General features: G+C 37.5%; 2 protein-coding genes and 1 pseudogene across 2 annotated transcripts; 1 reads left to right on the top strand and 2 right to left on the bottom strand.

Moving 5' to 3' along the window:
- Positions 1 to 230: 230 nt before the first annotated feature.
- On the bottom strand, positions 231 to 5134 carry LOC117627958 (probable serine/threonine-protein kinase DDB_G0267514). Its single transcript, XM_034360281.1, has 14 exons — positions 4743 to 5134; positions 3708 to 4101; positions 3501 to 3620; positions 2907 to 3393; positions 2532 to 2572; positions 2356 to 2424; positions 2164 to 2264; positions 1831 to 1909; positions 1444 to 1542; positions 1298 to 1366; positions 1077 to 1126; positions 845 to 926; positions 653 to 747; positions 231 to 569 (listed from the first exon to the last, which is right to left on the bottom strand). The coding sequence occupies exons 1-14, from the start codon at positions 5033 to 5035 to the stop codon at positions 467 to 469; spliced, it is 2082 nt and encodes a 693-aa protein (XP_034216172.1). The 5' UTR covers positions 5036 to 5134; the 3' UTR covers positions 231 to 466.
- Positions 5135 to 6161: 1027 nt separating this feature from the next.
- LOC117628988 (protein HAPLESS 2) lies at positions 6162 to 13603 on the top strand. The gene is made up of 18 exons (XM_034361522.1): positions 6162 to 6362; positions 6447 to 6590; positions 6682 to 6770; positions 7693 to 7732; positions 8197 to 8254; positions 8352 to 8412; positions 8949 to 9027; positions 9365 to 9499; positions 9884 to 10078; positions 10453 to 10533; positions 10615 to 10715; positions 11387 to 11504; positions 11823 to 11855; positions 11932 to 12025; positions 12108 to 12196; positions 12417 to 12532; positions 12856 to 12956; positions 13046 to 13603. Exons 1-18 carry the CDS (start codon positions 6162 to 6164, stop codon positions 13441 to 13443), a joined length of 2133 nt encoding a protein of 710 aa, XP_034217413.1. The 3' UTR covers positions 13444 to 13603.
- A 7709-nt stretch (positions 13604 to 21312) lies between these two features.
- On the bottom strand, positions 21313 to 22943 carry LOC117628365 (annotated as a pseudogene).
- Positions 22944 to 23168: the final 225 nt, after the last annotated feature.

Genomic DNA, 23168 nt, shown 5'->3' with positions numbered 1-23168 from the left:
ACAGGAAGATCACTAGTGTATTCCCCACTAGTGTATTTGCCCGGAAGGAGGCCACAAGTGATACAATCCAATCCATATACCATTTCAAGGAATGTTGAAATACTTCGATTAATAACATCACATGACAGTATTCTAATACCACACAAGTGCCTAGATTGTGCTGGTATTACATGTGTGGCGCGCCGAATAGAAGATAGATAGCTGGTACCAAACTTAGATTCCCAAAAAACATTAGTTCCCTCTTCTACAGAAAGATCGTAAATTCAACACTACCCAACATTGGGGGTCTGACACCTTTTTTATTTCCGTCAGGTTCCATTTGTAAAACAAATAAATACAATTGTAGAAAAGAAAAAGAAAAAATCCTTATATATACATCACGCAGTTAATCTAAATTAGCACATTCTGAACTGTTTATTAACGATTGGCAAAAAGGTGCATGTCTAACCTAAACCATATTAAATAGCTAAGCTTCTGAGCTCCGTCTTACCGATGGTGCTGCAACTTTGTGGACCAGACCCTTCATTCTCTGAATTATGTCTTCAAATGATGGCCGCTGTTCTGAGTCACTGCTTGTTATTGACAAGAATGATTTTAGTTCAATTTGCAAGTTCCAAGTTTTAGTAAAGAAAAACGAGCTAGCTGAGTGTACCTTCGCCAACAGTCTTCGATGACCAATACGACTTGGGGGTCGAGGCCTTCTGGTATGTCTAATCTTCTATCCATAAACCCTACAACTCCAACAACCTTCCAAAAGAAATAAACAATTTTCAATGAGATTTAAGAACCACAGAGCATCAAGGTTATATGTGCACATGTGCTCACTCAGAAAAAGAGAGAGAACCTGTAAAGAATTGAGGTTATTCCATGGAATCGATTCGGTCATTAGTTCCCACAGGATGACACCAAAGCCAAACACATCAGACCTGTTTAAAGAGAAGGCAGCTCAATGCATTGGCAAAAAAACATTTGCACAAAAAAGGGAGCAACGACAGGTATACAGCAGACACATAGTTCCCAGAAAGTTTAGCCACTGTTTATTTAATTGACTTTTAAAGGTCATTTTTAGAAATTACTTCTCATTTGAAGGTTCATTTCGAAGGACTTCAGGGGCCATCCACTGAGGCTGCATTTAGAAAATTAAAGACGTAGAAGTAAGATTGTTTAATAAAGGTAGTCACATGAATCAGAAAAATTACAAAAGCGAAGCTTATCACTTAAATCACTTTTCAATATCTTCTATAGCCTATCTGTGAGCACAGTTCGTAACTAAAAGACCTCAGAAAGAGATCCTGACCGTTCCTCTTCCAGATTTTGCTGTCAAGAAGGTTGCATTCTTCAACTTCGACAAGCCAAAGTCACCAACCTGACAGAAAAAGCGCTTGTCTGAGCGACGGGTATATACTTATTCTGCTTGAATAACTAGTGGCCAGTTCACATTACCTTCACAGTCCAATTCTTATCAACCAGCAGGTTAGACGATTTTAAGTCTCTGTGAACTATAGGTGGATTCCTATGATGCAAGTAATTCATGCCTCTAGCCTGCATTATAAGAGTAGATTTGTTATCTTATTGACAGATGAAAGGCTTAAAAACACTCTTATGTAAAAATAAAAATAAAAGAACTGATCCTCGCATGACTTTGTATGCAAAAGTCATACACAAATTGCATATAGTGTCACACCCTGCTGTCAATAGCAAAAGTTGGATTTGCGCACATTTTGTGCATCTAATGCTGTGACAGCATAATTTTTGTTGTGACGAAGACATGAACACATGCAACCGTGCGCAGACACAAATACACAGAGAGAGAAGGAGAGAGGGACGTACAACATCAAGGGCCATCATTAGCCGTCGTCTGATGTCTAATGTCTTATTGTTCTTGTGAAGTTGTTTAAAGAGACTTCCCCTAACCACACAAACAGAATCAATGTAATATTAGCCTATAATTGCCATATCATGAGGAGAACGGTATTAAATGGTTTGCATTTATTAAGCCTTCACAAGATCGGTACCAACAGACCCAAAATAAAAAGGCATAATACGAACTGACATAAACATGGTATAATTCAAAATTAACATAACATGAAATAGTAACCTAATGCGTCAACTCTTAATATGATTTGTTGACTAATCATTGAAAAGTAGTATACTTCCAATTACCTAGGTAAGTACTCTGAGACAATGGCAAGCCGTTCTTGTGAACATATTGCTCCCATAAACAACAAAACATTAGGATGCCGCAATCTTTTCATTATATCAATCTAAAGAATTCAAAAGAGATCCTGGGATCAGCTGCTTTCTTTCTCAAACAACAATTACAAACAATAAAAGTCAATTGAGAATTTATATCACCTCCTTTTTGTAGTCATGTAAAATCCCCTCACTGTATTCATTTTTGAAGTACATCTTAATGGCAACATCCTAAAAACACAAAAAAGAATAGAAAATATTGGGTCAAAATTTCAAATTATCGATTTAACTTTGGTTTCAGTAAGATATTAAGGAACTCTTTAAATTTAGACATGTACCGATCCATTCCAGATTCCACGATAAACAATGGCACATGAACCTGGGAGGCAAGAACAAACAAACATGTACGTTTAGAAACCAAAGACCACCAAACTCAATTCACATTTTAAGAAATTCCACCACATAAAGTAAGGATAGCTACTAGGGCCGAAAAGAAAAAGTTCCGAAAAATAGCTTTGGTAACATCACCTAATTTCATTTATATTAACAGACTGTCAAACATGGAATAACTAACAAATCTCCTGTCAGAGTTATATATTGAACGTCCTAACAAAGCTGCAAGAGTGACAGTGGCTTCTACCAACCCCCAAAGCATTCAAGGTTTTTTAATTTTGAATAGGTACTAGATTTAAAGCACAAATGGCCCCCTTTACCGTGTCCAATTGCCTCTCCCAAATGCAAGTCATCCCAGCGAATCTCACAATCCTCCCTGGGATTAGAGTCATTAGCCCCTTTGCTGGAACAACTATCATGGTTGCCAATGCTCTCCACAGAACTTGGTAATTGTTTACCATTTTGTTCATGCACTGCATCTTGTATCTCTAAAGCATTCAAGTTGTGTTCTTCAGGTTTCGGATAACCTGGTCTGGATAACCTAAAACATTCGTTGCACTCCCTTGAAGAGGCTAAAACAGAATTCTCGCCTGAAGGAATTGGATTTTTTTGCCAAAATGCATTTGAATGAGTTCTCTTATCTTCGAGAGAAGAATTTATTTTGTTGGGTCTTTCTTCCCTACCGTCTGTATCAACAAAGCAGTGGCATGAACTTGATGCTTTTGACTTTCTCGGGGAATTAGGATCCTCTTGTTTCCCATCTTTGTTGGTTCCTATAATTTGCAGCTTTGCCAAGAACTTTACTGCCTGCACCCATCTCAAGCTCAACCAAATAATTTAGACACACTCTAGAGAGTAATGAAGAGGAAGAAAAAAAAACATAGACATCATGATTTAATATGACGGAGACTCACCAGCGAACCAGGTTTCTCTAAGTTAGCATCTTCAGTGGCTGTTGTAGAGTCGTCCCTGACCTCGTCCATCACACTTGAATTGCACACATCATCTCCATTTCTTGATAGAAGTTTTGAGGCCTGATTGGTTCACCAGTATAATGAGTAAAACACAATTTCAGCTATCTGAATGAAATCACAAGAATTGTGGTTGTGTAGCATAAGCACCAGATTAGAAACAGATGATGCAATCTGTGGCACTGGTACAACTGGTGGTTGCGGGTACTTTAACTGCCATCCTCTATGTTGGGCATTGGCACGATCCTTGAATGCACTCAGATCTGATTCTATTCTATTACACAATGCCGCATCAGTTGAAACTGTGATAATACCGACAAGCTCACCATCTTCATATAAAGGGCTTTTGGTCACCATCGCCATAAATATTTCTCCAGACCTCTTCTTAAAAGGGAACTGACCTGACCATGTTAGCCCAAGTCTCAACCTTTCCATGATTCTCTTTAGAAGTGCATGGTAATCTTCAGCAATGAGGAGCTCAGCAACCCTTTGCCCAAGGACTTCATAGTCCTTCCATCCATAGAGATTCTCAGCAGAACGATTCCTGTATTAAACTCAAATTCTTGAGCTCAAACTGATAATATATGATATAGTGCCGAAACATGTCAATCTTTTCTGGGATAAACAATAAACAAGGCACAAATTTTTGAAGCAATTTAACTTCACATGAGCTAACACATGCAAGCTATCAACGACGGCGTCTTTAGTAGGATTTCAGAGGTCAATCCAACATGCATGAGTTCTAGGATACCAAACATAACCACAATTCAGTCAATATAAATGTTCATTGATATAAATAATGCATAACCAGTATGATAACAAAAATTTACAGAAAACTAACAATATAAAACACTTTTTCCTACATTCATATGTCATGAACTCAAATTCTTGAGCTCAAACGGATCATATGTGATGTAATGTTGAAAGCATGTCAACATTTGTTGAGGTAAACGCTAAACACGCACAAATTTTGGAGGAATCTAGCTATTCTTTACCAAAATCCTCGAAATTTTTTAAGAGTCAACAAAACACATTCGCGCAATGCTGAAGTTCATAAATTCATCAAATGTTTCATCAATATCATATATACAGTACCACCACCCTATCACAATGACACAGTCAAAATACATACAACTTCAGAAACCAACAAAACGAATCAAACGACGCAGTTTTGCAATTACGTACCAGTAATTGATCTCTCCAGAGGAAGCTGTGCACACAAGAACGGCGTGGCCCATGGAGTCCAATACGCCCTTGTACGGACTGCCAGAGAGGGAGAACCCGGGCAGATGGAAGCTCGAACCAGAATAGTCTGACGTCAGCACCGCATCGTCTTCTTCTCGCTTCTCCTCCTTCTTCCTCCCGTGGTGCCGAAGCTCATGAAGCTCTGCTCTGAGCCTGGCGTAGCTCGCCTCCAGACTCTGGCACCGATCGAAGAGAACTCGGTACAGACTCTCCGGTGAGTCGTGGGCCGCCATGGCCGTCGTCTCTTAGGTCTCGCGGCAGTGGAGAAGAAAGGGGTGCGCGCAATGCGCATAGCTGTAGCTGCTATATAGCTTTTGGCTTTCTTCTTTACGAAGAGCTGCCCTCGAAATGGTTCTCTCTCTCCCTCTCTGTGTTGTAATATTTTCTATTTAATATTATTATTTTAATTCTCTGTGTGTCCGAATCGCTGGACGAAGCAGGGACCCGCCACGTGTCCCCCCCGAACGGAGGGAGCAATCAGGTGCGGAGATGTGTATTGCTTTGCGGCCACTAGTCTAACTTTAAAGCAAATTGGGAAGCGAGGAGCGGTTGGCTGCTCAATTCACGACTTTATTTAATTGTTTTTGCAACGTAGCCCAACTCCATCTCTATCCTCACCATCACCATCACTAGCAAACGAATGGTTTCATGGCTTGATTTAAGCCCAACCGTTGGATGCATCTCGTCCATGACTTGAGAGAGTGAGTTCATTCGATTTTAGCACGCATTAGTATTTTATATTAAAAAGGAAATTTTAATATCCTGATAAAGTATTGAGATTGTGGAAATTAATATGTATTCACTTATGAGTGTTCGTAACTACTAACTACATGCCGACTCAATATGGTGCATTATGATGTACAACATGTACATGTCACACATACACATGTTAATACATTTCAAAGTCAACACTCAACCTAAGTGGGTTTGGTCTAGTGAAAAATTGAACGGGCTATGCTGCATATGTTGGAAGAATGTGATCGGGCTCCTCAATGAAGTCCTGAGTTCGATCCTCTGCATATGTAACGAACCTCTTAAAAAGAACTTACTTTTAATCCGTGCGTAACTCAGAGAGGTGACACTCCTGACACCTTTTTTGTAAACTAAAAAAAAAAAGTCAACACTCAATTTCTCATCAGGTTTTCCCATGTGTCCCTACCCCACGTGAAGGGGCATTATACACACACGTGACTTCATCAACAGAAACGACGTCGTTGGAATATCCAACCGTCATTTGAATAAGGAAACCGTTGGTGGCAGTTTTTCAAAACTAAACGTCTACCCGCGCCTCCAACAACTGCTCTTCTTCAAAACCAAACCGTTGGTGGCAGATTTCAGTCACAGAAATCGCAAAAGAAAATGAGAACCCAAACGCCAAAATTAGGGCACAAGACCCTCCTCTTCCTTCTGTGCTTCATCGGGTTTCTCACTCCACACGACGTCATCGCAGTTCAGATTCTTTCCAAATCGAAGCTCGAGAAGTGCGAGAAGACTTCCGATTCCGGAAATTTGAATTGCACCAAGAAGATCGTCCTCAACATGGCCGTTCCTAGTGGCACGGTAAACGACAAACTCACCATCCCTAATGTCACTGCTTGAAATTAAATGCAGGTAATGATTGTGAGATGTTTGATGAAATTACAGAGCGGCGGAGAGGCATCGATTGTTGCCGAAATCGTAGAGGTGGAAGAGAATTCAAGCCAAAAGATGCAAAATTTTCGAATTCCCCCTGTTCTGACCGTCAACAAGTCCGCGGCTTATGCATTGTATGAGCTTACGTACATACGAGTAGGGTAACTGAAACTTTCTTGTTAACTTCTTACTTGGTACTTTTCGATTTCCATATATGTTTTAATTGGTACTTGTAACATTTGTATAGGATGTTGCCTTTAAACCGGAAGAGTACTATGTTAAGACCCGCAAATGTGAGCGAGATGCAGATGCAAAAGTTGTGAAGATATGTGAGAGGCAAACAATTTTTTAGCCTTTTGTTGTTTCCTTCACTGGTTTTTAATTTTTATTGAGCTTTTGATTGGTACAAGTTAAAGGGTTCTTATAGTTTATTGTCTCATGCCAATATAGGGATTTTACCTTTGGGATTATACATTTTAAGAGTTACTTGGAAGCTGCAGTTTGGATCGTAGATTGTGTCCATTTGTCGGGTGAAAATATGGGACCAAAAACTTGGGTGCAAAATAAGACAGAATATAAAGGCGATGACTGCTTAACCATGTTTACTTTGGTTGCCATGTGAAATGAGTTTGCTTCACTTCTTTTACTCCTCAAAAGTCTGAGTTTGCTTATACACCTTCTTGCTAGTCCTAGTCGTTATTGATGCCGATTTACATTAAAGTGTTGTTTTAGAAATTATCATTCTGAGGTAGATTCTTATGTTTATGTTACCAAGTAAAGGACATTATATTTGTTTTACGGGGCTTAGATGTCAAAAAGATCACTAGAAATGTATTTACTCTGTATAGAGAGACTTATTAAAAAAATATCTGTTTGGTCACTTCAGAGTTTTGAATGCTTAGTTGGACACTTAGTACATGAGGACTCAGTGTGAAGGAAGGTTCAAGACCTTCATCATATTTGGTAGATTTGTGATGTTCAATATACGCAAGAAAAAACCTCTTCAATTTTGATATTATGGCACTTAAATTTAACCCTAATCTTATTGTGGTGAGTGATAGTGGTGTTTCTAGAAGCAGCTAGAGTAGCCTTAATTTATTTATCTATTTAAATTTGGTTTCATTAACTAACATGCTGAGGAAAAAAAAATTCATTTAGAAGGGGGAAGGGTAGTGGGTGGTTGCCTTCATAGACAAACATCATATTCTTTACCATGTTTATATATATGACCAGTGGACTTCCGTTGCATGTTCTGTAGGTTACGGGATGAAAATGATCACATTATTGAGCACACTGAGGTGCCATTTCTACAATCTTTAGTATATGTACTTTCAAAGTTATCATTTTATTTTTGTGCAAGTAGTACTTTTGAGTCTTTAGTATATGTACTTTCAAAGTTATCATTTTATTTTGCTTTTTTTATATATTATTTTTATTCTTTCTTATAGATCAGGGGTTCTATAGCATTATATGTATGCATATTAGGCCTTGTGACATCCCACAATAATTGTTTCTCCACGTTGTCACACTATTTAAGTACATCCCATAAAAATATTGGTTGCATATGGTTATTTTCTCTGATTATTTATGCTTATATTGCTATTTAGCTTACGTTCTAAGGTCACTCGCAATTTATTAGTAGATTGCTCTTGTTGAATTGATGTTGAAAAATGTCGCTTAACAGTTATTATTTATCATAGGTTTTTGTAAGCAGTTTGTGATGTATTCTTTTCTTCCATTTTGTCTGTTATGTTCTGCATAGCCAATCTGCTGTCCTTGTGGGCCTCAGCGGCGGGTACCTTCATCATGTGGAAATGTGTGTAAGTGCATTTTAGTTGTTTACATTTTCTTAAATTTTACTTGTACAATGCCTCTTGCCATCTTGGACTATTGAATTTGATACTTTTCTTTTGTTAGTTGATAAGTTGATGAAGGGAAAAGCGAATACTGCCCATTGTGTCCGTTTTCCGGGTGATTGGTAAGGTCCTTGCTTTAAGTTCTAAGTTCTTCATTGTGCTTATGTTTTTCTTGAAAGGTTCATAATTGATTTTTGATAAGTTCCAGCCAACATGCCATAGCTCTCTGGTTTATAGAAATTTATGAGGCTATGTCATTTTCCGTGGTAGTAGTTGTCTTTTTCTCATATTCTTTTTGTTTTACTTTCAATATTTTAAATTTTCATATAGAGAGATCATATTCATAAATTTTCATGAATTTGTGAAATATGATACATTTCTACAGTCAAATAATCTTATCAAATTTAAAATTATGTGAAGAAGCTTGTTTTTTCTTTTCTTCTGGGGAGTTACAAAGGTTGAACTAAGATTACTAAGAGTCCGATATTGTTTTGCTTGAAATAATTGTTTATGTTTGACAATATAAGTGATGGAGGCTACAACTATAAACAATTCTACATGGCCAATATATTTCCGTTTTGATGTTCTTGTTTATTCATACCCTTTGGCCATTATCCGAGAAGTGAATTTTTATTTGTTTATTTTAAAATCCACTTAGGTTCCATGTTTTTGGTATTGGACAGCGGTCAGTGGGATTCAGTGTTCTAATTCAGGTGAAGACAGGATCTAAAGTTTCGGTATGTTGCTTCTCCACATATGTGTACCATTTATATATTCATTGCTTGTAATGTAATGTGCTTGTTTCTGCTATAGACAATTACTCATTACAATCTAATTCAGTCTTGTAACTTGTGTTTGAAAATCTTGTGTCTTTTTCCTGTGGCGAAAAATTAGACCTCTGCTGAAAATTAGAGCTCATTTCATGTTGAACTACTATATACGATTTTCCTTTCCCCGTGGAATGAAGTTCCCTTTTCCCTTTTACTTTACAGCACTTCATCCTCTTATCTTGCTCTTAGTAATGTTAAATTTCATTTCATAACAAAGATTTATGGATACTTTATTTGCCACCAGGAAGTGCTTGTTGGTCCTGAGAATAGAACAGCGATATCCAATGATAATTTTGTACGAGTTAATCTTATTGGAGATTTTGTTGGATACACAAATATACCATCATTCGAGGATTTCTACCTTGTAATTCCAAGGCAGGTATGCATGCTCCACCAATGTAATTTCCATTAGTACCATTGGCATATATGCTTTATTTGAAGTATGTATTTCTTACGGGAGTAACTAGGTACAGCTATTCTTTATGTTAATGGTTTTGTAAAAGAGAATGTAATAGGTCAAAAGTTCACTACAATATTTGCACTATGTTTGGATGGTAGTGTTGGTCTGAGGTTCCAATATCACTCATTGGTTTGCATTCGCATTTTAAATAAGTGTGATTCTTGAAAGCATCTGCTATGAGACTGATAATATTAGAGTTACTATAAAAGATCAAGCTAATTGATTAATTTTTCTTTATAAACAGCCATGCAGTATTTGTTATTTTCTTCTATTGCTGAGAGTTTCATTTTCCTTTTGTGGAAGGGGGGTCCTGGTCAACCCCAGAACTTGGGGAGGAATCTTTCTATGTGGATGCTGCTAGAGAGAGTAAGGTTTTCTTTAGATGGTGTTGAATGTAATAAAATTGGTGTCAGTTATGAGGCTTTCAATGGGCAGCCAAACTTTTGCTCTTCACCATTCTGGAGTTGCTTGCATAATCAATTATGGAATTTCTGGGAGGTTTGTATATCCAGCCTGAAAGTTGTATCTTATCTATTGCATGCTTCTCTTTTTGGTTAGGTTTGTCTATCCCGCCTGAAAGTTGTATCTTCTCTAGTGTATGCTTCTCATTTCAGTCTTATTTTTGTTGAATGTATTGCTATAGTTTCGCATTGCTGACATTGGTACTGAAAGTTCCATAAGTGCTTCAAGTTCTTTACATAAACTATAGTGAAATCTCATGTTCTATCATATATCGTTGGCAGAAAGGAAGGAGTCTCTTTCTCCTTTTGTACAATGAGATATTTCAGAGGATTCTGGCTGTTTTATATTTGGTACATGGTTATTTTATAGCTGATGTGGAAACCGAGGAACAAGTTTTTTCTTTCTGACAGGCTGACCAGAACCGAATTGAAAGGAATCAGTTGCCACTTTATGGTGTGGAAGGAAGGTTTGAAAGGATAAACCAGCATCCAGTTATGTCTTAGCAATTTTAGAAGTACATTCACAACAATTTCTATCATCGGGATTTATTTATCATTTCTGATTGGATGCAGAATGCAGGAACTCATTCGTTTTCCATAGGAGTCACTGAAGTTATTAATACTAATCTCTTGATAGAACTAAGTGCTGATGACGTAGAATATGTCTACCAAAGGTTAGTATTTTCAGGCTACTGTATTTGACTTATTTTAGAAGGATTTTGTATTTATTAAAAGGCATGAACCTCAACTCCCTATAATGAGTATGCTTGATTGGCTTGTATTTGAAATAATTGTTTCATGTATGGGCTATTCATTTTCAAGGTTTTTATTATTTCCTTAAGCACTCTTTCTACTTTTATTTTCAAGAATTTATTTGTTAAGTTGAGATGAACTTGGAAAACAAAGATGCCATTGCTCCTTTTTTTACTTTTATTAGCTAAAGTCCTGACTGATATGCTGAAAACTGTGTAGGTTCTTTTCTTTTCGGTTAAGCCAAGTCACTCATGTAATTGATGGAAATAAGTAGTTTTAAACATTGTATCTTATCTCTGTTTGCCAGAGGTTCTGAGGGAGGCACCTTTATGTGTCTCTATTATCCCCATCTCTTTGCCTCTGCACGTACATGATGGGGCTGGATGTGAGGGAGGGTATTCACTTGATATGTATTGTCGGTCCATTCTCTAACAACTTTAACTTTTTGAATTTAGTAGTTTTCTAATAATTAAAATGTGTCTTCACTAGGGACATCTAGAATCCAAATAACCAAGATTTTTAAGCTTCATATAACTTTTTGATCCTCGTTAAGTTTCACTTATTGCCGAAGGTTTTTTTTATGCATTTGTAGGAGTCCTGGGAAAATCTTAAGTATCAATGTCCCAATGTTTGAGGCCCTTACTCAATTTGGAACTGCGACAATCACAACAACGAATACTGGTGAAGTGGAAGCATCATATAGTTTAACGGTACCTTATTGACTATTCTTAAATTTTTAATATAGACTTAAATGGATTATTCTCTTTTCTTTTTCCTTTGATTTTTGGATTTGTCCAACTTCAGATGCTAGAGTTAACATGCTCTTTTTATAAAATGGAAAACTGGTCTATTCACTATAGATGTTGTGACAGTTGGGATTGTTAGTGAAGCTGCAAATGAACTTAGAGACAGGGTTAATGCTTAAATTTGATTGTGATTATTGCACATGAAGCATTTTTGTCTACAACTTCAGTGAATGGCTGTTGCAATATGTAGTTTCAGATGTGATGAATTTTCCCATCTTGCAGTTTGATTGCTCTAGTGATGTCACCCTCATGGAGGTACTTTTTCCCTACTGCCCATGTATTCAGTTTTGAACATGATGATTATATTCACACAAATGATACTGTTTTTCAGGAACAATTCCTTATTATGAAGCCAAAAGAAACAACAACGCGAGCCTTCAAACTTTACCCAGCAACTGATCAAGCCGCAAAATATGTTTGTGCAGGTAAGATGAGACATGGTTCAGACAGATGATAAAGTAGCCCAAAGTATTTATGGTAGTACTAACTTTTTTAGTTTGAATGCAGCTATACTAAAGGACTCTGATTATAAAGAAGTAGATAGAGCCGAGTGCCAATTTTCTACAACATCTACTGTCCTTGATAATGGATCACAGGTTTAGTCATAACGATGTTTTACCCTGTAAATCTTCATTCCTTTCAGAAGAAAGTTAAGAAGTTCTCTGAAGTCCAATGTATGAGGCACTTTAGATCAGCATGATTTCTTTAAGTCCGTTTTAAAGACAACAACTGAGAAATGATACTTTGAAATGAAATTAACCTTGTGGAAATTGATTTATGTGATGAATGAACTACTGAAGTCATTAATTGCTGCAGGGTAATCCTTTTAATCCACCAAAGACAGGCACAACCGGTTTCTTTGACTCTGTTGAAAGCATTTGGAACAATCTGTGGAATATTTTGGTAGATTTCGTCACTGGAAAAACTTGCAGGTACTTGCCTGGTTCAGTTTTTTATTCTTTAAACTTTTTTATGCTCTAAATTTTCATTTCTAGTAATGGTTTGGATGGCAGTGGTCCTTTGGTAACCATTCTAACGTGGATTTGTCTGTTCAAAATGCTGGTTGCATTCTAACAATTTGTAATCACGCCACGCCTTGCACACACGATCAGATATTATGCTCAGCTATCATATATATTCTTTTTCTTCTTGTGTATGCATCTGATGTTGGATTGTAGTTGAATTTGCACATTTTAAATCTCTTTTGATTTGTATGAAATCCGGTCCATTTCTCTTTTTATCTTTTTGTGGGCAGAAGGAAATGCCCCAGGTTCTTTGACTTCCGGTGCCACATACAGTATATATGTATGAGTTGGATTGTGATGTTCGGTCTACTTTTGGCAATTTTTCCAACAGGTAAACCTACTTTTTCCATAAAATTTACATTTAAGCAGATGATTTCAGAGATGCAACGAATACATAAAATATTATGCATGGATGTGCAGTGGTTGTGCTACTGTGGCTTCTACATCAAAAGGGACTTTTTGATCCTTTATATGATTGGTGGGAAGATCATTTTTGGGATAATAATCAGCACACCAAGGATATTCGGAAGCACAGAAGTGACGTAGAACACTTGCACACTCATGTTCATAAACATCATGGACATGAAGCAAGGAACCACAATCATGGTTCTCATCATAAGCGAAGAAACATTCACAATGATCACAGGTGTAACCAGTTTGAAAGAGGCAGCGATTATTACTACCATCTCCACCACGTCCACAAAGACAAGCCCAAGCATGGGAGAAGAAAGCATTCAAGTATTATGCAGAAAGTTGATGAAAATACCGGATACCATGGCCATAAAAAAGAAAGGAGACTAACCAAAGATTATTCATAGTGACCAGACCAGACCAGACGCAATCAAGTGAACGCAAGAGTGAATTTGGTATGTACAAAATGCTTTTGGATAACAATCAGTTTAATCTGCATGCTAAACAGAGAGAGTAGTGGCACTTACAGTTTTATACTCTTTCAGTGAATTTATTTTCCTGTTTATATCTATTTTCTTTGGGTCGTGGGGGAATGTAAATGTAAAGATCTTTTTTCACACAGAATGTTACTAGTGGCTTTGTTAGATAATTTTTTTAAAATGTTGGATATCTTTGGCATTCCTTTAACCGGTTCTTTTCTCTGCTTCCACCTTTACATGGAGATAATTAAACATTGAGAAGGATCTAGGTAGAAGCATGCCAATCTTTTTTCTTTGGCTTTATTGTATTACATAATTCATTTCATAATAGTGGTTTGAACCCGGGACATTCAGAGGAATTCCGAATCCTGACCAATCTAACTATATGAAAATTGCTTCTTATTTTAGAAAATATTCAAACTGAGGGAATGTCAAGCTCAATGCTTCTTGTTTCACAATATAAAAGCACATGACATTTCTGGTTCAAGTATCAGAGTTATTGGCTGTTTCCTGTTTCCTGTGTCTTTCCAGGATACAAATGTGGCAACCATCCGGAAATTGTAGCCCAGGAGTTAGGACTATATTTCCTCCTCTGATTGCTTCCCACCTGAAAATTTTGGATGTGAACATGTTACTCTCTCTCTCTCTCTCTCTGATTACATGACATTAGTTCTTACCTGTACTTTGTGACTAAGCAATGGAGAAACACAACCATCTCCACTTTAGCAAAGTCTGCTCCTACACGGAGTCTCTATCCGCCGCCAAAAGCCATGAAATCTTTGGATGCACTATTGTTTTCGTTTCCAGTAAATTAATCAACCATCTTTCAGTGCAGCTTAAGACTGAGAATAAATGGTAGATTAGCTAGAACAATACATTCTCACATATTCATCCTACCTCCCATCTCCACGGATTGAAGACCACAGGATCAGAAACTTCACATTTCCATCCTTTTTTTTTTTTTTTTTTTTTTTTTATATATATAAAAAATTTATGAAAGGAGGAATATCAGAAGAGGTGTTGGGAATGAAGAACTGTAAGGTCTCCCCTAGCAGTGGCAATCCCATTGAACTGTAAGAGCATTTCCACCAGTTGCCCCTTGCCATGGCAAGATTAGCCCTAGGGCAGCCACTATTCACGTGAATAGTGGCTGCCCTAGTCCCCTCCAGCAAAATGTGTTTCCAGCAGTTAGGGGCTTGCCATGGCAATTACTATTCATTTTTTTGTTTTTTTCACAATTTTGTTTACTTAAATAATTAATTTGGATAATATTTTCGGATAAGATTTTTGGGTTCCTACGTGTCAATACTATTCATATCGGATAAGATTTTCGGTTTCAAATTTCAGATAAATTTCAAATTTCAGATACATTTCAAAATTCAAATTTCAGATAAATTCAAAATGTCAAATTTCAGATACATTTCGGAATTCAAATTTTAGATAAATTTGAAATTTGAAATTTCATTTGAATTTCAAATTTCAGATAAGATTTTCACCCTCTAAGATTGCGCCACGTGTCATATCTATCTGTGTACATTTTTCTATAAAATCAGAGGTTCAGCTCATACCTCCCACACCAATTCTTCTCTACATTTCCATTTCTCAAATTTTAGCTTTCATTCTCCATTCTCAATGGCAGACATGGAAGAGATTTTGGAGAGGCAAGAGAGAGAAACTAGAGAAAGAATGCGTAGACGAGCTGCAAGCAAAAGGGCGCAGAGAGAACTAGATGAGCAACTTGGCATAGCAGTTGCTTTGCTGGAGGAAGAAAAGCAGGCTCGCCGTGGTTCACGAGAAGGCCGTCGCCCAAATGTGGACAGACATAGACATTCCCGGGGTAAGAATCTTATGGAAGATTATTTTATCCCACAATCTCTGTACTCTGATGTTCATTTTCGAGGGAGATATAGAATGCAACCTCATTTGTTCCAAAAAAATCATGCATGATATTTGCAATTATGATGAATATTTTGTTCAAAAGAGAAATTGTGCTGGAAATTTGGGACTTCTTCCAGAGCAGAAGTTCACAGCTGTGATACGAATGTTGGCGTATGGGTCATCTGCTGATCAGGTGGATGAGATTGCTCGGATGGGGAAGTCCACTGTTTTGGAGTGCTTGGTGCGATTTTGTGATGCAGTGGAAACTCTGTACACCAGAGACTACCTCCGCAGACCTACGCCAAGGGACCTGCAAAGGCTTCTCCAAAAAGCTGAGTCTCGAGGATTCCCTGGCATGATTGGTAGCATTGACTGCATGCACTGGCAGTGGAAAAATTGTCCAACAGCTTGGCAAGGGGACTACGGAAACAGAAAAGGGCAGAAAAGTATCATCCTGGAAGCAGTTGCTGGTTTTGATACCTGGGTTTGGCACGCCTTCTTCGGAGTAGCCGGATCTCAAAACGATTTGAATGTCCTAGGTCAATCCCCGGTGTTCAATGATGTTTTGAGAGGTGAAGGCCCAAATATCACATATGAAATTAACAATACCATCTACCAGACCGGGTATTATCTAGCTGATGGCATATACCCGAGGTGGACAACATTTGTGAAAACAATTCCACATCCCCGATCCCATAAGCAAAAATTTTTTGCTCGCTATCAAGAGGGGTACAGAAAAGATGTTGAGAGGTGTTTTGGTATCCTCCAAGCTAGGTGGGCTATTATCAGGGGCGCGGCACGTCTATTTGACGAGGAGGTGCTTAGGAGTATAATGATGACTTGTATCATCCTCCACAACATGATTGTGGAAGATGAATATGATTACGATGCTGATGACGTGTATGAACCAAATCCCATGGACACGGCCCTAACACGAATTTATGAAAAACCAGTGGGGCCAAATGGAGAAGCAATGCAGCATGAACCGTTGGTTAGAGACGGTAGTTTCATGCCCCGTATGATTGATCGCTACACGGAGATGCAATCGTCCTATATTCATGAACACCGTCAAGTTGACTTGATGGAGCATTTATGGGCGGTGAAAGGCAATGAAGGAAATGAAGGTGAATAAAGTGAAGTGAAGAAGTTGTTTTTATTTTATTATGCTTTGGTTGTGGGTTGTTTATTTTTTATGCTTTGGTTGTGGTTTGTTTTATTTTTTATGCTTTGGTTGTGGTTTGTTTTATTTTTTATGCTTTGGTTGTGGTTTGTTTTATTTTTTATGCTTTGGTTGTGGTTTGTTTTTTATGTATGGAATGTTTTGAATAAAAAGGAATTTTGTTGAATATTTTCTTTATTGACTAAAAGAAAAGCAATACAACTAATAATAAAATAAAATACATGAATTAAACAAAACAAAAAATACAATGAAATCAAAGGTACATGAATTAAACAAAACAAAAAAAATACAATGAAATCAAAGGCAAGTAAACTAAGACATTAAAGGCAAACAAACTATTTTAATGGTTTCCATCATTTAACCAATCGGTGTTGCTAGGTCCATCGTCACGAAAAAGTCTTCGTCTCATAACATCCCTTCGTTCTAGCTTCCAAAATTGTTTTGTTTCAGGAGACATATGGCTTGTATCCATGGCCATGGTTTCCCGATCTTTTTTTTCAATGTTTTGTTCGCGTGCATACTCCCTTTCTTTGCGTGCATACTCCCTTTCTTTTGCATATTCTGCTTGAACTGCCATATCGTGCTCTTGTTGTTTCAAGTCCATTTCAATTCTCATGGCTTGGTGCTTTGAAAGTTCCTCCAAATACTTCTCTGCATTCTTGCCAGAAGTACTCCCTCTCTTCGCCTTCGCCGCCTTCCTCCCAATAGGCCTTGGAATATTTTCAATGGGTGAGTCGGTACTCATCGGAGAATCCATAGGTGAATCCGATGCCGGCGTCTCATGAAGTGGAGTCTCGTTCAAGACTACCGTCGGACCGGTTGGAATAATTTGGAATCTCTTACAAGTCTTCACCACCTCCCAACAATGGGTATGGTTGAAACTTTTTTTTCCTTGGCCGGTAGCACCAAACCACATTTGTGCTTGTATAATCTATAAAAAAAAAAAAAAATGGAAATACAAGAGAATTTTTAAAATATTGGCAATACAACATGTACAAAAAAAAAACTAATGGAAATTAAAGAAATAAAAAAAAAAATGCAACATGTATTAACAAAAAATAGAGACATATTAACAAAATATATAAATTGCAAGAAACATTTAAATAAAAATTAATATGACATAGAAATTAATAGAAGAAAAATGACAAATAATTTACCTCATTGCTAAGATTTTCTCCGCTTCGTTGGTTGTCAATCGCTTTTGCTAAAGCATTTCTCCATTTCCCCAACTCTTTATTAAGAACTTTCCACCTACTGGATAATGCCATTTCTGTACGTGTAGAACCAATTGCCCTTTCACAAAATGCTTGATGAATTTTTTTCCACATATGAGAAAATTTAATCTCATTGCCCGTTACTGGACAATGACTAACTTGGACCCAAGCCTCACACAAGCTAACATCTTCTATCATGCTCCATGCCCCTCCATTTTCATTAGAAGAACCCATAATATGCTAGAAAAAAATTACAACTTCAAAGTGAAAAAATATTGAATAGAAAGTGAAAAAAATTTGAGGAGAAAGTGAATAATAGTAGAAGGAGAAGAAAATATATGAGGATTTGGTGTTAAAAGTGAAGAGTATGGGTTGGTATTTATACACAAAAAATTCTGTAATTTTTGTGTATTTTTTAAAAAAAAATTCGATTTTTTTTCAATTTTTTTGGGCAGAAATATTTGCTGCCGTTGGATTTCAAAAAAAATTCCAATCGGAGCGACCACAGGCCGCCACGTGTCCAAGAGCCGTTGGCGGCACTGTAGCGCGCTGATTCGAATTTTTTTTTAACGTTGGCGCGTGCAATGCACGCGCCAACGGTAAAAAAAAATTCAAACTTGAGGGCTGACGCCATGCTGGCGTCAGCTATTTTGTCCTCGACTTCGGTTTGGACCTCGGGCCATTTCCGCCTTCGGGCCTGCCCGTCTGGTGGCCCCCACGAGTCGCCCGGGCTGGCCTTTTGTTGCTGGACGCCGTTTTTTGACCCAAACCCCCCCCAGCCCGAGCTCGTCCAGCACTGCTGGACTTGCTCTAAGGTCTGCCATGGCATTTGGGAATCATCCACCTGTAAACCCAATGTGTCATCCTTGGGGAACCACCAACTTGAATGGGATTTATCCACCGTAATCTTCACTTTCTTAAAAAAAACTTGTATTTTACCCAGCCTTTAAGACGTGTAAAGAAAAAGAAAGTACTATTGAAAAATATATACGTATGTGTATAATACGAATATTAAATTAGAAAATGCTAAATTCTTTAAACGGGTAATAACTCATTAAAGTAAAAAATCAAAAGGGGACAATAGATACTTGAGTAATGGCCTTGCAGTAATGGATAATGCTCTAAAGTATTCTTATTGATAAACGAAAATCCGGGAAAAAAATTATTTTAAAAAAAAGGCCCCAGTAAATAGTATAGCCGCGCGGCTATACTTACCTTTTTTTTTCTATAAATCGTATCGCCGCGAGGCTATACTCGGGGTTTTTATTTTTTATTTAAAATAATATCGCCGAGTGGCGATACTCCGATGTTTTATTTTAAAAAAATAGTGTAGCCGCGCGGCTATAGAGGTTTTGAAACGTATAGGCACTAGGCAGGCCCTTTTTTTTTTCTTTCTATAAATAGTATAGCCGCCCGGCTATACTCGGACAAATTTTTTTTAAATTTTTTTTAAAATCGTATAGGGCCTGGCTTTACTACGGTAATTTATTTTAAAAATCGTATATTTGTTTTGACACGTGCACCTTGGTACTAGGAGGGTCCCCCCTTCTTTTTTCTTTTTTTTTTTAATAAAATAGATAGTATGGCCGCGCGGCTATTAGGGGGTTTTTTTTTATTTTTTAGTTAAAGTAGTATAGCCGCGCGGCTTGACGTTGGTAATTTATTTAGAAAAAATAGCTCGGCTATACCTGTTTTGACACGTGAGCGTCTAGGCACTAGGCGTGTCCCTTGTTTTTGATAAATAGTATAACCGTGCGTCTAGACTCTTTTTATTTTATTTTATATTTAAATAGTATAGCCGAACCGCGGTACTATCTATTGAAAAAAATTAAATAGAAAAACCGTATATGACACCATTCCTAACCTCGCCTTCAGTTTTATTCAAAACCCAGAACAGCTCCGTCTTCTTTGGCACAATTACTTCAACAACTCACAACTACAAAACCTGGCCACCGCTCCCTTGAGTTTCTGGCATCTGGGATGCCTTAACTAGCGGTAACAATGCTTGCGAAGCCATTGCCGCAATTCGACGTGGAATGGTACTCTTTAGGCGGGTAAAATCTGCTCCTTGTTCATTCAATACTGGTTTCTAAATTTCTCTGCAGATTTGACATGTTCTTATAGTTTGGCATTAAAAGTTTCCAACTTTGTTATTTGTTAAGGGTGATGTTTCAGGGTGTGTAGCAGAATTTGATAAGGCAATTGAGTTGGATCCTCGCCAACAGGCATGTAAATCTAGTTGTAGTTCTTGATAAATGATTTTTTTTTTTTTTTTTTTGGGGGTTGTTTTTGGGATATGAATTGCTGAATTAAGTAAGTTACATAGTGTTCGCAATGGTTGTTATCAGATCTTTGGCAAAGGGGGCTATCACTTTACCATCTTGATAGGTACTAGTTCTTTGATGGTTCTTGTTAAGGTGCATGTCAACTAAGCTGGGTGTCTTTATGCAGAGGTTTGGAGAAGGGGCAGAGCAGTCGATTTGGTCCAACTTAAGATGCTAGAGTTAACATGCTCTTTTTATAAAATGGAAAACTGTTGGTCCATTCACTATAGATGTTGTGACAGTTTGGATTATTATTGAAGCTGCAAATGAACTTAGAGACAGGGTTAATGCTTAAATTTGATTGTTATTATTGCACATGAAGTATTTTTGTCTACAACTTCAGTGAATGGCTGTTACATGGAGATCATTAAACATTGAGAAAGATCTAGGTAGAAGCATGCCAATCTTTTTTCTTTGCCTTTTTTGTATTACAGAGTACATTTCATAATAGTGGTCTGAACCTGGGACATTCAGAGAAATTCCGAATCCTAACCAATCTTATTTTAGATAATTATTTAAACTGAGGAAATGGCAAGCTCAATGGTCCATGCCTCACAATCTAAAAGACCATATGGTGGCTCTACCCTCTCAGACATTTCTGGTTCAAGTATCAGGAATTATAGGCTGTTTCCTGTTATCTTTCTCCAGGATACGAATGTGGAAACCTTTCGGAAATTGTAGCCCAGGAGTTCGGACTATATTTCCTCCTCTGATTGCTTCCCACCTGAAAATTTTGGATGTGAACATGTTACTCTCTCTCTCTCTCACTCATTACAGGACATTAGTTCTTTCTTACCTGTACTTTGTGACTAAGCAATGGAGAAACACAGCCATCTCCACTTTAGCAAAGTCTGCTCCTACGCAGTCTCTGTCCGCCGCCAAAAGCCATGAAATCTTTGGATGCGCTATTTGTTTCCGTTCCCTTTAAATTAATCAAACCAACTTCATTGCAGTTTAGGACTGAGAATAAATGGTAGATTAGCTAGAACAATACATTCTCAGATATTCAAGCTACCTCCCATCTCCATGGATTGAAGGCCACAGGATCGTCTTATATTTCTTGGTTTAAGTGTACCGTTGTGTTACTAACCATAACTCCCCAACCTGCTGGAATGGTATATCCTACACCCACACCAAATGGTAATAATATGTCAAATTAGAATGATTTCCTATAACAGGAAAACAATACTCTATGTCATTCCTACATACCCTTGAAATTGATTTCCTGTAGCGCTTTTCAAAAGATGCATGGAGCTATGTTTCCCAGTCTAACCGTTTCGTTGATGAACTGCAAGTTGAAAATTTCAGTTTGTAAAACAGAGGTCTGAATAGAGTGGATTTCCTTTCAAGAACTGAAAGTGAAAATGTCAAGATTCACCTGAAATGTGAAAGTCATTGATTTATATTCTTTCCATGTAAGTCCTGAATCAGCATTTTTCCTTTGTTTTAGAATCATTTCGTGCTCTTCCTGGCATAAGATAGAAAATGTTTATAAGGTTATATATATATATATAATAAACTGTTTGGTAACACTTTGAGAGTTCAGACCGTTAATTGCTTTAGCACCAGAGGATGGTCTGATAGAAACTTGATGGCTAAAGTCATAGCAATTGAAGTTGTTTCAAAGCTCGCAAAAAGCAGCACAAACATTAAGTCCAGAGAAATCTCCTCTGTCAAGATTGTTCCCTCTTTCTCAAGTTCTTCAATCACGTAATCGAAAAAGTCGTTTGGCTGATCTCGGGACTTTCCCCGTCTTTCCCGTAGCATGTCTTTCAGCATTCCTATCGCCCTTTTCCTTCCCTCCATAAAAATTTGAAAGTGATTGAGACCAAGAGGAGAGACTACATTCTCAGAACTTTTTAGTTTTAAAGTCAGCTTTGAGGATCTAATTCAATGCCTCTATGAGCTTTTGCCTATCCATGGAGAAATATGACCTTGTGAAAGAAAGAGACAAGTGTTGATTTACGTTTACCTGCAAACATTTGTGATAAGCTGTTCCAGGGATGTCCAAAGGAAAGGAGATCAATCCTTGTATGAATGCAACAAAGTTGTCCCTTAAATTCTCCGAGGACTTACTCGAATCATGCTGATAAGTTTCTTTGCAGTGAGATCAAATATCATCTGCAAAGACCAAATTAATCTGACTTCAAACAAGATATTAACTTTTAGTGAAATTTTATCAAAGAGAAGAAAGGTTAGGCTGAAAATTACACTTGCAGTTGCATCTTTTAGTTCTGTAATGTCCTGACATGACCATTGTTGTAATCTGCTGAGAGCTGCTTGTTCAACTTCAGGGATAATCTTTTTAAGGCTTTCGGGTCCAAAGAGATGCAGCACCATGTTCTTGAGATATTTGTACATAACCCCATGCAAGGAACTAACATTTTGCTTGCCAAAAATCTCTGTGAAGGTATCTGGGTACCAACTTTGAAACAAATTTCCCTCTTGTTGGAACACAAAGTAATTCAGATCCGGGTCTGTCGAAATAATAATCGGTCTTCCCACCAAATTAGTCCTGAATATTGGTCCATATCTGCAAAGTCCAAAAATGCAGGATACTAGTAAGGAATATTAAAAACAAGTATGGTTGAAAAATTGACAAAGAAGTAGCTGTTATATATGGTATCAGAAACTTCACTTTTCCGTCCTTTTTTTTATGAAAGGAGGAATATCAGAAGAGGTGTTGGCAGTGAAGAACTGTAAGTTCTCGCCTAGCAGTGGCAATCCCATTGATCCCGGTGGAAGCTTGCCATGGCATTTGGGATTTCTCCACCTGTAACCCCAATGTGTGATGCTTATAATAGCTAATGCTGCCATGCACAGAGCCCACATTTTTGCCAAAGTATCAGTCCAAGTTCAGAGGAGATCTTTTACTGAAGATTATGTTACACTTACAAGACGAGAAGAGGTTAAATGGACAGGTCAGACCAAACTAATGTCTCATCATGGCTCAAATTAGTTTGGTTTATGACTCAAACTAGTGCATAGGCGAGCCAAACCAACCCACTTGTGACGGTTTGATTCAGACATTTTCTTTCACAAGCAATTAAGCATATA

The sequence above is a fragment of the Prunus dulcis genome, chromosome 5, assembly GCF_902201215.1.
Source record: "Prunus dulcis chromosome 5, ALMONDv2, whole genome shotgun sequence".
Lineage (NCBI taxonomy): Eukaryota > Viridiplantae > Streptophyta > Magnoliopsida > Rosales > Rosaceae > Prunus > Prunus dulcis.
Note: the sequence above shows the minus strand (reverse complement) of the source record. Positions and strands in the feature narration are given on the sequence as shown.

Bases quoted from the DNA above. Each gene is read 5' to 3' on its own strand.
- LOC117627958 (XM_034360281.1), bottom strand. From the start codon at position 5,035: ATGGCGGCCCACGACTCACCGGAGAGTCTGTACCGAGTTCTCTTCGAT. The intron at 3,621-3,707 runs GTGCTTATGCTA...TGAACCAATCAG, and splicing joins CATCATCTGTTTCTAATCTG to GCCTCAAAACTTCTATCAAG. The intron at 2,573-2,906 runs GTAAAGGGGGCC...CTTGCCTCCCAG, and splicing joins GGGAGAGGCAATTGGACACG to GTTCATGTGCCATTGTTTAT.
- LOC117628988 (XM_034361522.1), top strand. From the start codon at position 6,162: ATGAGAACCCAAACGCCAAAATTAGGGCACAAGACCCTCCTCTTCCTT. The intron at 9,028-9,364 runs GTATGTTGCTTC...ATTTGCCACCAG, and splicing joins AGACAGGATCTAAAGTTTCG to GAAGTGCTTGTTGGTCCTGA. The intron at 11,856-11,931 runs GTACTTTTTCCC...ACTGTTTTTCAG, and splicing joins GTGATGTCACCCTCATGGAG to GAACAATTCCTTATTATGAA.